This window comes from Zalophus californianus, chromosome 4 (assembly GCF_009762305.2).
Source record: "Zalophus californianus isolate mZalCal1 chromosome 4, mZalCal1.pri.v2, whole genome shotgun sequence".
Taxonomy (NCBI): Eukaryota; Metazoa; Chordata; class Mammalia; order Carnivora; family Otariidae; genus Zalophus; species Zalophus californianus.
The window spans coordinates 106154427-106166931 of record NC_045598.1 but is presented as its reverse complement, the minus strand read 5'-3'; the positions used below and the strand labels follow the sequence as shown (position 1 = coordinate 106166931).

Here is a 12505-nt window from a genome sequence, read left to right as displayed (position 1 = left end):
TCTGTTGACATCATTTGTGCATTTCAGTACTTACATTTGCATTCTTTTTCCACTTCCTTTTGCAATAAAGCTTTCTCTGAAGACACGAGCGTCATTGTTTTCCACAGGGTGGGATCAAGTGTCGCTTCTAATACCTACCTGTGCCAGGTCTGATCTCACTGACATTATCTGGTACAAAACTAAATCATTGAAATTCAGATGCAATATCTTAATAGAGATAGATAGGCAGAATAGAGCAGATGATGCCAGTGGAACTGTGGGAGGGACAGAAAAAAGGATGACCTCAGTATCTCCTTCCTGAAGGACCCTTCCTAGGAAATGAACTTTGTTTGTTCTTTCTCACAGTCTCCTACGTTGGCAAAGATGCCTAGGCTCCTGAAAGATGTCCTCTGTATAATCAAGACATTCCATAAGTATGCCCAGGAGGATGGTGACAAGGCAACACTGACCTGCACAGAGCTGAAACAGCTCATCCAGGGCGAGTTTGGGGACATTCCTCAGGTGAGGTGTTCACAGAGCTGTGGAAATTCTCCCCCACTTACCCTTTCTCCATAATCTACGCAAGATAGGCGGAGGTGATCCCTGCCTGTTTTACATTTAGCTACCAACTCTCGGCACTCACTGATTTTGAACAACTTTTTTCAGTCTCAGCTCCCTACTCTGTGCAATTGCTTAATCAGTCTTACAAAGGAAAATAAGGTTTTCCTCACTGGGGCTATGCTTCAGCAAAGTAGCTGAAGCATGACTCCTCTCATGCCTCTCCTCCATGAGAGGAGTGATGAGCCAGTATACATCAAAATTCAACTCACAGTGATGTAAAACTTCCTTCTTAGCATACCTTTCTGATGAAAAATAGCATCCAGAATCACAAATTCTTACTGTTTGGGGAAATTCCACTAGTTCCTGAGGAATAAGGTTAAAAAAAAAAGGATTCTTGGGAGACATGCAGACACTCAGGGTGCTTGACCACATATAAATAGGCTGATTCCTCACTGTGTTTTCATGCAGCCATGTGCCATTCACACTGTGGAGAGAAACTTGAACCTTCTGGATATTGACAGCAAGGGCACCATCAGTTTTGATGAATTTGTTCTTGCAATCTTCAATTTGTTGAACCTCTGCTATCTTGATATACAATCATTACTAAAATCAGAACCAAGACAAGTGTCTAAGCCAGAGGAGAAACCAGATGATATGGATTTTCAGGTGACCAGTGGCACTGGCCAGTGGACAGAGCAAACTCCACCAACTCAAGACAGAGTGGTGCCTCCTCCTTCAGGAATGACATCATCAGCTCAGCTCAGCCCTATGGAAAGGGAAGCAGTTGGACACAATGGGGTTGAAAACACCAAGACTTGCAAACTGCCAGTAGAAGCACCTGGGCACAATGACCCTAAGAACCAACACCTAGTTGGAGATCAACAAGATGTACCAGCAACAGGAGACAATGGGACTCAACTTGAGACAAATAAGCCAACAGCAGAATCAGAACAGATCGACAGTCCCACAAAGCAGGAGGGACAGGATAAGGAGAGTCCCATGGAGGGAGATAAGCCAGTTAAGGAGCAAAGTGGCACTAAGACAAGGGATCGATTTGGAGAACAGGAAGGGAACCTAAGAACCCAAAGTTCTCCACCAGAAAAAACAACACAGAGACCTTCCAAAGATCAAGAAGTTGCAGCAGTAAAGGGTATTAAGGAACATTCTAAAACACAAGAACTATCGCTGCCAGGAAAATATGAGCCCGGTTCAGAGCACCCTGACCTGCCAAAACAAGCTACTGTCCAGAAACCATTGCAGACAGAGAAACCAACTGATCCTGAGGATGATGGTAGAACATCTGAGACCCAAGGACAAGGAGAGGATGTCAACAGGACACTACCTGAGACAAAGAATCCAGCTGAACCTGGAGATGACTTTAGAGCATCTGAGACCCAAGAACCACCAGCACAAGAAAAAGAACAGGAAACAAAAGACCTGCCTGTCCAAGGTGATAGCAGAAATGTTTCAGAAACACCTGATATTAGGGCTGTAAGGAAACAGAGGCGAGGCCCTGAGGCCCATGGAACAGCAGGGCAGAAAGAAAATGGGAGAAAAATTCAGCTACTAACCCTGGAAGATCAACCACAGGATGGGAAGTATCAGGAACTCCAAGAGTCATCAAAAGAAAGGGACGCTGAAGAAGGTTCTAAAACACAAGAGTTAAGCTCAGAAGGAGGAGATCAGAATCATCCTGAAATTGAAAGAGCAGTCACCCCAGGAGATGAGGCAAGACATGCTAAGGAAAGCACAGCAAAAGCACTTATGAGCAGCAAAAATGCCCCTGCAGCAGAAGGGACACCAGGAGCAAGAGAAAGAACACAGGAATTAGCACCACTCGAGAACCAGTCTGGAGAAGAAAATAAGAGGGTCACCAAGACTCATAACAAGCCAGTCAAGGATGATGATGGTTACCAGGGAGAGGATCCTGAGCCCACTGTCACACAGAATGATGAGGGTTCTTCCGAAATTCCCAACAGCCTGACTCCAGAGGAGGGTGATAGCAGCTCAGAGACAACCAACCTGCCTGTGCAAGGGGATTCCCAGAATCAAGTAGACCATCTCAGAGAGTCTGTAGAAAGAAGTCACAATAATAACTCAGACACTGAGAAACAGTTAGCACTGGGTGAGGAAAGAAGAACTCAGGAGGCAGTGGTGCTGGCAGCCAGAGGAGAGGATAAGCAGCTCACCAAAGAACCGGAATGGGCTGCCAGAAAAGAGTACTGGAGTCCGGGCTCAGGGACGAAAGGCCCAGTTCCAGCTGTGCAACCCGATGGACATCCAAAGGCACAGGAGTCCACAGCAAGAGGTGAACACAAAAAGTCCCTGGAGACAGAGATCCCTGGTACCCTGGAGGCAGACTTCATTGACCTGTTTTCCATAAAGCAGCTTCCAACAAAGGAAGACAGCAGAAAAAAGCTAAAGGTCCAAGGCCCAAGTACCAAAGGAGAGGAAGGTAGAGCACCAGAGACCCAGGAGGCTCCAGTAAGAAATCTAGATGAGGACAATTCAGTATCCCCCAGAACACACCTTGAAAGAGAGGAATCTACAACATTGGAAGAGGATGAAAGCCCCCAAGAGTTGGCAGAAGTCAATGACCAACAAAATCCAGCCAAGAAAAGATATGATGTTTCAGTCCCCCAGTCCGGCCTTGAAGAGAAGATGCAGACGGATGAAGAGCTTGGTTTTGTGGAGAGGGGTACAGTCTCTTCCAGTCCTTTGTACCAGTACCTGCAAGAGAAGATACTGCAACAAATGGACATGACCCAAGTGGAGCAGCAAAATCAAGCTCAGACAGCTAGATCAAGCCCAGAGCTCCTCAACAACCAGTCAAGTGTATCCCTCACCCGTGAGATCTCAGATTGTCCTGTCATCTTCAGTGACAGACAAGCATTACAACATTACACCAGGGATCATCTGCCTGATGCAGATCCTTCTGAAGCAGAGCAAACATCAGCTCCCCAAGCCTCAGAAGATAAGCAGGGCTACCCTCAGGAAAAGAAACCAGTATTACAAAAGGAGGCAAGCACCAAAAAGCAATGAATCATTATCATGATCCCAGGAGAGTTCCAAGGAACTTCATACATCTCAACATGTCCCAGACTTCTTCCCTCCCAATCACCCTCAAAGCTCACATGCACACATTCAGATGCAAATTGATAATCCTTTAAATTCCCTTCCTAGGGGCACCTGGGTGGTTCAGTCTGCCTTTGGCTCAAGTCATGATCCCAGGGTCCTGGGATCAATCCCCGGGCTCCCTGCTCAGCAGGGAGTCTGCTTCTCCCTTTGCCCTTCCCCCTTCCCCTGCTCATGCTTGTGTGCTCTCTCTCCTCTCTCTCTGAAATAAAAAAATCTTTTTAAAAAAAATTTTAAATTCCCTTCCCAGATTTCTACAAAAGCAAATAAGAAAGTATTCAGCAGTGGGAGCTGCCACCAAAGAAATATCACACCAAACATCCTACCATACAATGCTACTTCCAAGTACCAAAATGGATTTTCTCATGAGACAGTTTTTCACAATTTACCTATCACTAAAAATAGAAAATTTCCTTTCATATCTTTAACAGATGCTAATTTCTTCAATTGATTTGTTGCCTTTTTATAATGTGGCAATAGTGAGTATGAGACTCTGCAATACCACCTTATAATCATAAAATATAATTAATTCATAGATGCAGATTATTCTGTTTCATGACGTACCTAACAGAGTTAAAGTTTATCCTTCAGGATAATCTCAGATATCACCATAACTCAAAATAATTATGACTTTCTAGCACCCAATCAGAGTAGATTCATAATTTTTTGCTAATGTCCAGGTGCAACTAAATCTATGCCATAGATTCATTCATTCGTTGATTCATTCAGCAAATTTCTATTAAACCCCACTCCTTACACAGTGTTTTCAGAGTTTCTGGCTCAAATAAGCAATCAGAATAATTATGACAGAGACACAGAATACAAATCCAATGTATTCTTGATTCCATAAGAAGCTCTTATGATCCACTTATAAGATCATAACTTATGATCTTATAAGTCTACGAAATGTTTACCCATATGGTTTGCTGATAGCATTGCATCAAAAGTAGGAAATAAATAACCTCATGATCAATATCTTTTGTTGGCTCTTGTTGTTCCCCTTTATTCTCCATCTAGCCTTGGAGACACTGATCAGAAACAAAAACAACCTTAGGTGATTTGTGGTTATTTTTAAAGACTGTAATTAGGGGCGCCTAGGTGGTGCAGTCCATTAAGCAGCCCACTTTTGGTTTTGGCTCAGGTCCTGATCTCAGGGTTGTGACAGCAAGCCCCACATGGGGCTTTGTGCTGAGTGTGGAGTCGGCCTAGAGCTTCTTTCTCCCATTCCCTCCAGCCCTCCCCCTGCACTCTCTTGCTCTCTAAAATAAATAAATAAACCTTTTAATAAATAAATAACTGACTCTAATTAAAGGATGATGCCTCAGAGCTAGTAATAACCCAGAAAAGGAATAAAATAGATATCATAAAATGTTTCCTGAAGCCAAAATGCCCCATCTCCCATTGCATTCTGCCTTTGAGGTTCAATATTCTTCCACTTCATTGCACACCTCTTCCAGAATTCTCCTATATATTCTCTCCCTCCACCATTTTCAGCTTTCCTCATTCTACCTTTGATATGAATGAATATCCTTATCTAAATATATATATGTTTTATACATATTTATATTTTTTGTTTTATATAACAACATAACATTTTATATGTTTTATATATATTTATTATACATATATGTTTTATATATATATAAAATCTCTTTAATGACCAGGAGACATAAGACAACTCACAAAAAAGAAAATTATATACTAGAGCTTAAACTCATCAGCCTTTTTCACAAGCAACTGGCAATATATATCAGGAACCACAAAAATGACAAAAGTTATAAATAACAAATTTGCAAGAGAACCTATACAGATAGCCAATAAATATATGAAAACCTCACTAGACTTGAAGGAAATGCAAATTAAAAATAGTTTTTTCACTTACCAAGCTATTAAATGTTACTTGTTTGTTTTTAATAATCACACAGTGATTTGAGTGTGGAGAAACAGAAACTCTGAAATACAGATAACAGACATATAAATGAAGTACAACCTTCCCAGATGGCAATTCAATAAGATTCACAAAAATATTTTTAAATATTTCTCAGATGGCATTATAAGGAAATAATCAGGGATGTATATAAAAGTTCATCTACAAAGATATTAGTCATAGCATATTAAAAACAGCAAAACCCAGAAACAACCTAAATGTTCATCATTACAGGAAATGTTAACTAAATTATGGTCACTGGATACTGTGGAATGCCAAAAATCATTAGAAATTATGAGATTATATTATAATTATAGAACTATAAGATTTTATTTAATTAAGTGAGGAAGGATTAATAAAATACTAAGCTTTGAATGATTATAAAGTGGTATATGGAGTATGATTCCACTTAAAGATTAACAGATAACTAGGCAGAGTATGACAACAAAATCTTAACAGCAGTTATCTCTAAGTAGGGTAACTATAAATGACGTTTATTTCCTGATTTGAGATTTTCTTCATTTTCCAAATGTTCTATAATGAAAGGCAATACATTTGCAACCAGAAAATAAATGTTATTTTTAATAACTAACTCTAACCTCAAGAAATAATGTAAAATAGAAAAAAATTTTTAAAGATGTTCACACCATTATTCATAATAATGAAAAGTGCAGAAAATCAAATTTTAATAGGCTTTGAAAAGCATATTTATCCCCTTGATGTCTATTATATAGTCTCTAAAATGTGCATTTATGAAGCATCTGCACCCATATGGAAAATTCCTTATTTTGAAAAGCATGATACCATTCTGTGCTTACAACAGGATATCAACTATATATGTGATGAAGAGAAAATACACCTAAGTATCTACACTGTTCATCTCTTAGTGATAGAATTATAAGCGACGGGGACATCTGGGTGGCTCAGTCAGTTAAGCATCTGCCTTTGGCTCGGGTCATGATCCCAGGGTCCTGGGATCGAGCCCCACATTGGGCTCCTTGCTTAGCCGGGAGCCTGCTTCTCCCTCTGCCTGCTGCTCCCCTTGCTTGTGTGCTCTCTCTCTGTCAAATAAATTTTTTGAAATTTTTTTAAATAAATAATAGTTTTTAAACATTCTCTTCACATTCAAGCAACCATCCAATTTTTCTCTCCCCCTTTCTGCCCTCTGTTCTATCCTTACCACAAAGCAATGTTTGTTTCATCATCCTATAGAAATTCTTCCTTTGAAGATGACATTGCCCTCTATCTGACAAGACTAGAGACTGCTAACCTCCATGTTTTCAGACCTCTTGTGGCAGTTCATACTGATGACTGCCTCTCACTTCACTGGTCCTTCCCCACCTCTTGTGGATTCCTCTCATCCAGTTCCCTAGACTTCGGGCTCTTTCCAAGGGATCTTTTTTCCTGGACTTTCTCCCCTCTGAGAAACTGTCCTTGGCCCAAGTTACTAGTGTCTCTACAATGGTGAGTCTCAACTCACCTTGTTCAGACTTGAACGTGCACTTCAATCCAGTCTGTGCCATTGCTGACAAGATATGACCCCTGAGACTGCCAATCACTCCCCATTAAACTAGCTTGTCTTCTCAATTTCACTCATTCTGTCCTCCTCTCCATCCCCATTCTATCAGGCTTCAAAGGCACAAATTTTGGAATCATCATTTGCTTTCTCTTATTCTCCATATCTAATCTACTTCAGTAGTTCCATAGTCTTCCATAAGTCCATTTTCCAGATCCATCTTTCATTCTCCACTCCCCATGGGCCTTCAAGTACCCTACACCTAAAATAGTATCTCTCCCTCCCCTTTTATTGAATGTCCAAATCCTACTTATCCTATGGGATCCAACTTCAATGTCATTTCATTCATTTATTCCAAAATTTTTATTAAAAAATTTGTTAGTTCCAAATACTGAGCAAAGAATTAGAAATACAGAACTGACAAGACAAATAAGTACTCTCTATCATGGAGCTGGTGTTCTAATGAGGGAGGGGAAAGACAAACAGCAGACAAGTACAACCATAAATAAACGAGATAATTCCAGATAATAAAGCAAGGAACATGATAGAGAGGGATAAGGGATCAGGAAGGCAGAGGCAGGTAGAAGTGCTGCTATAGAAGACTACGTGAGCCTTCCCTGATGCCCCAGCAAAATGGATGTTGTCCTCCCCTGACTCCACAGTCTTCATTGTGCCTCTTTTTCAAACTTCCTCCCATAAGTTACAGTTGTTTGTGTGCTTGTCTTACCTCTCCTCTCAGACTATAAGCTCCTTGACAGCAAGGATCACGATTTACATATCTTGCTATCCTTCATTAGCATGGAGCTTAGCACCAAATGTGTATTATGTTTTCAATAGGTGTTTGTTGAATAAGTAAATAAATCCTGGTATCATTGCAACAGCCTCTTAGCTGGGCCTCTGCTTCCAGTCCATCCTTCATTTAATCACTCAGGAATTTTGCAAAATATTGTTTTCATTTCATCTCTTTCTGTTCAAGACCTCTCAGTGACACCTTACACTTTCCTCTATGCCACATCAAGTCTAAACTGATCAAACTCGGGGCGCCTGGGTGGCTCAGTCCTTAAGCGTCTGCCTTCGGCTCAGGTCATGATCCCAGGGTCCTGGGATTGAGCCCCGCATCAGGCTCTCTGCTCCGTGGGGAGCCTGCTTCTCCCTCTCCCACTCCCCCTGCTTGTGTTCCCTCTCTTGCTGTGTCTCTCTCTGTCAAATAAATAAATAAAATCTTTTTTAAAAAATAAATAAATAAACTGATCAAACTCTATAATAGTTCCCTCCAATTACAATTTACCACTAGTTTCTTTAGAAATCCTGCTGAGGACATCACGTTGGTCATCTAATTTAAATCCTTACCTGGATCATTTAAATCCTATTCTAAGTTGAAAGGAATATTGTTGGGATTGAATGCATTCTTTCATTTCATTTAAATGTATTTATTAAACACTTGCTATGTGCCAGGCACAGTGGTGGGCCACTGTGGTGGGCACTGGACATGCCCTGGTCCCTGCCCTCATGAAAGATGTAGTCCTACATAAGACAACTGTGAAGTCCTGCAAAGAACTATTCAAAGGCAAGGAGTTAGTCACATTATTTCTTCCATCTCCATGCCTGCCTCTGCTCTTGTGGTTCACCTTCCCTGAAATGTGTTTTCATTTCTTGTACTTCCCCAAGTATACCTGTCCTTAAAGTCCTAGACTAAATCCTACCTCTGCTAGGAAGCTCATTCAGCCTATACCAACCAGATTAATACTTTAATACTTACTTGCTAGTATTACTCACCAATTGTTCTCTGAGTGTTATTTCCCCAACTAAACAGATTATAAGTCCCCAGAGAGAAGCAATAATTCTTACATTCTAATACTTCACATGTCCACCAGCAACTGACTTAACCTCTCTGACCTCTGTATCTGCCTGTGTAAAGTGTCATTATAATAACTCACAGGGCTATTGTGAAGAATTTAAAAAATTCAAAAATACAAAACAACAACAAAAAACAAACCAGAGCCAGTATCTGGAATATACATAGAATCCCTATAAGTCAATGGGTAAAAGATAACCTAACTTCTAAAAAAAAGTAAAAGACATGAACAGGCACTTCAGAAAAGAGGATATCAAAAACGCCAATGAAAAAATACTCCACCTTATTGGATATCACGTAAGTGCCAGTTAAACCACACTGAGAACCACTCAAATCTACCAAATATGTGAAATTAAAAAGTGATAATATCAAGTGTACGCAAAGAGGTAGAGCAACTAGAGCTCTCAGCCTGGTAGCAGGAGCATAAATTGATAAAATAGTCATTGTGGAGAACAGTAGGGCAATATCTACTATAGCTGAATACATGCGACCCTATGACCAGGTAATTCTACTCCAGGTATATAACCCAAGAGAAATGCACCAAAGGACATACATATTTAAAAATATTCATAGCAGCACTGCTTGTAACAGCCCCAAAGAAAAGATAACCCAAAGGTCTACCAACTGAGAATAAAGCAATAATGTGTACTATATTCATATAAAGGAGCACATTTAAAGGATACAGCAAGGAGACTGAAAGAACTACAACCAGCAATGTACAATCAGCATAGTGACTGTAGCTACTAAAACTGTAATGTGTATTTGAAAGTTGCTAAGAGAGTAGATCTTAAAAAAATTGTTAACTAGGGGAAAAAATTGTTAACTGTGTGGTGACTTATGCTAACTACACTTACTGTGGTAATCATTTCACAGCATATACAGATTGAATTACTATGTTGTACACCTGAAACTAATATAACATTATATGTCAATTATATGCCAATTATATCTCAAAAAAAAGAATTATACGGGTGCCTGGGTGGCTCAGTCCATTAAGCATCTGACTCTTGATTTCTGCTCAGGTCATGATCTTAGGGCCATGAGATCGAGCCCCACATCAGGCTCCTCACTCAGTGGGGAATCTGTTTGAGATTCTCTCTCTCTCTCTCTCTCTCTCCCTCTGCCCCTACCCCTGCTCTCTAAAATAAATAAATAAATCTTTAAAAAAAAAGAACTATAGCCACACGCAATAGCATACAAGAATTTCCTAAGCATAATGTTGAGGAAAATAAATCCAGACACAAAAGAATTCATACCAAATGACTGCATTTATATCAAGTTCAAACAGAGAAGAAACTAACCAATGGTATTAGATGTCAGGATAATGGTACCACTGGTCTGGAGGGGGATAGTAGAGTACAGGCAAGAGAGGGACTTCTGGGGCACCAGTTAATGCTCTGTTTCTTGATTTGGGTGGTGGTTACTTGGGAGTGTTCACTATGTGATAATTCATCAAGTGTACACTTATGATTTGCATATTATACTTCAATAAGAAAGTTTATTTTAAAAAAGTAAACAAAATAATATACATAAAAATGCCCAGCAAACTGCCTGACCTTAGTAAGTGTTCAATACATATGTGTTTACTATTTACCAGTGAATTTAGAGTAGTACCAATCCATGGGAGGCATTTTTTTCAACTATTAATTCAACAATTGACCATCTACTGAACTATGTATACAGTGTATATAGTGATGAACAAAACAGATATAATTCTTGACCTCCTAGAATATACAGTTTGATGGAGGAAGAGAGTCATTTAAAAAATTAACACAAAAACTATGCATAATTACAAACTGCTAAGTGCTATGAGAAAAAAAACAACAGGGAGTCCTAATTTAAATTGAGTGGTCACAGAAGACCTCTCTGAGAAAGTGGCGTGTCTTCATGATTGATTTCTGAATCTCTGGACAGCAAGATTGGGAGGATCAACCCTTGGAGGTCAATGTCCCACAAAGCACTTGAAGGTGGGTCTATACCATTCAAGAAGCATTACTCCTACTAGTTATTATGGCAAGGGTAAATAAAAATTCACACTTCTTCCTCAATATGCCAGGAGAGAAGTATCTAAGAAGTGAGGAAATGAAAAATAAAGGATGGAATAGTGGTTAAGAACATGGGCTCAGGAGTCAGCCTATACCCAGGTTATAATCAAGGTCACTCACAGTGTGTCCTTAGGCAAATTACTTAACCTCTCTGTGCTTCTGTTTGTGCATCTGTTAAAAGCAATTCACAAATTCTCAGGAAGTTCATCAATTAGTCTTGGGCATAGGTTAGGAACTCTTTTTAGGGATTCCTGAATTTTAGAAAGAGGAGGTCAGCTCATAGTCTGCAGAAAGGCTGCTTGAGACCCAGAGAAGGGAGGTGACTTGCCCAAGGTCACTCCAGCCCTCTTGGGAAAGGCAGTCTGATACATACAGTCTTTTGATCCCCACTTGACCACATAAGAATGGGTCTTGGACCTGGAACACTTCCTCACCAAAAGATAAAGAGCTCACACAGACTGTACTGTGCTTATCATCTTGTGTGGGAATATCTTTTCCTGTTTCAGATTTAGTATGTACTCTTTTATTCTGCTCAAGCATGTGCATCATATGGCACCTGGCCCACTGCTCTATCTGTCCCCTGTGAAGAAGGGATAGCATCCTCCTTCATTCTCCAGCATAAGTGGGGTACATGCAGGCCAATGGCCCTATGTCAGCTGCCAGAGCCAGGGCTAGTCCACTGGCCTCCTGAGGTCCCAGCCTAGGCTCCTTCCAGACCTCTAACATTGGCCTCTGGGCATGGGATAATATCTGCTCTTACTTCATTGTTACATCCCGGGGAGAACATGCAGGTTCTGGGTCCATAAATCTAAACAAACAAAAAGACAGAGTAGTCTAAAGGAAACAGCTGCACAAATGCCACCTTTTCCTCCAGCACAGCATCCCCGTCCCCTCCCACTGCCCAGGAGATGCCATGCTGAGTCAGCGACTGCACCTGGGTGCAGCCGGGGATTTTTTTTCATTTAAATTTAATTTAGTGGGACGCCCGGGTGGCTCAGTTGGTTAAGCATCTGCCTTCGGCTCCGGTCATGATCCCAGGGTCCTGGGATCAAGTCCCACATTGGGTTCCTCGCTCAGCGGGGAGCCTGCTTCTCCCTCTGCCTCTGCCTGCCGCTCTCCCTGCTTGTAAGAGCTCACTCACTCTCTCTCTCTCTCTCTCTCTCTCTCTTTCTCTGACAAATAAATAAATAAAAGATTTTATTTATTTGACAGAGACACAGCAAGAGAGGGAACACAAGCAGGGGGAGTGGGAGAGGGAGAAGCAGGCTTCCTGTGGAGCAGGGAGCCCGATGCGGGGCTCGATCCCAGGACCCTGGGATCATGACCTGAGCCGAAGGCAGACGCTTAACTGACTGAGCCACCCAGGCGCCCCTACTGGAGCTCCCACTCCCCCTGGTGCTCCCACACCCAGGCGCTCCCACTCCCCCTGCTTGTGTTCCCTCTCGCTGTGTCTCTGTCAAATAAATAAAATCTTTAAGAATAAATAA

The 12505-nt window shown here is 41.1% G+C and overlaps 1 protein-coding gene across 1 annotated transcript; it reads left to right on the top strand.

Moving 5' to 3' along the window:
• Positions 1-363: 363 nt before the first annotated feature.
• On the top strand, positions 364-3582 carry TCHHL1 (trichohyalin like 1). Its single transcript, XM_027588345.2, has 2 exons — positions 364-501; positions 1009-3582. The coding sequence occupies exons 1-2, from the start codon at positions 364-366 to the stop codon at positions 3580-3582; spliced, it is 2712 nt and encodes a 903-aa protein (XP_027444146.2).
• Positions 3583-12505: the final 8923 nt, after the last annotated feature.

Excerpts from the sequence above, each read along its gene's own strand:
- TCHHL1 (XM_027588345.2), top strand. The coding sequence starts at position 364 with ATGCCTAGGCTCCTGAAAGATGTCCTCTGTATAATCAAGACATTCCAT. Across the intron at positions 502-1,008 it reads AGTTTGGGGACATTCCTCAG|CCATGTGCCATTCACACTGT; the intron begins GTGAGGTGTTCA and ends GTTTTCATGCAG.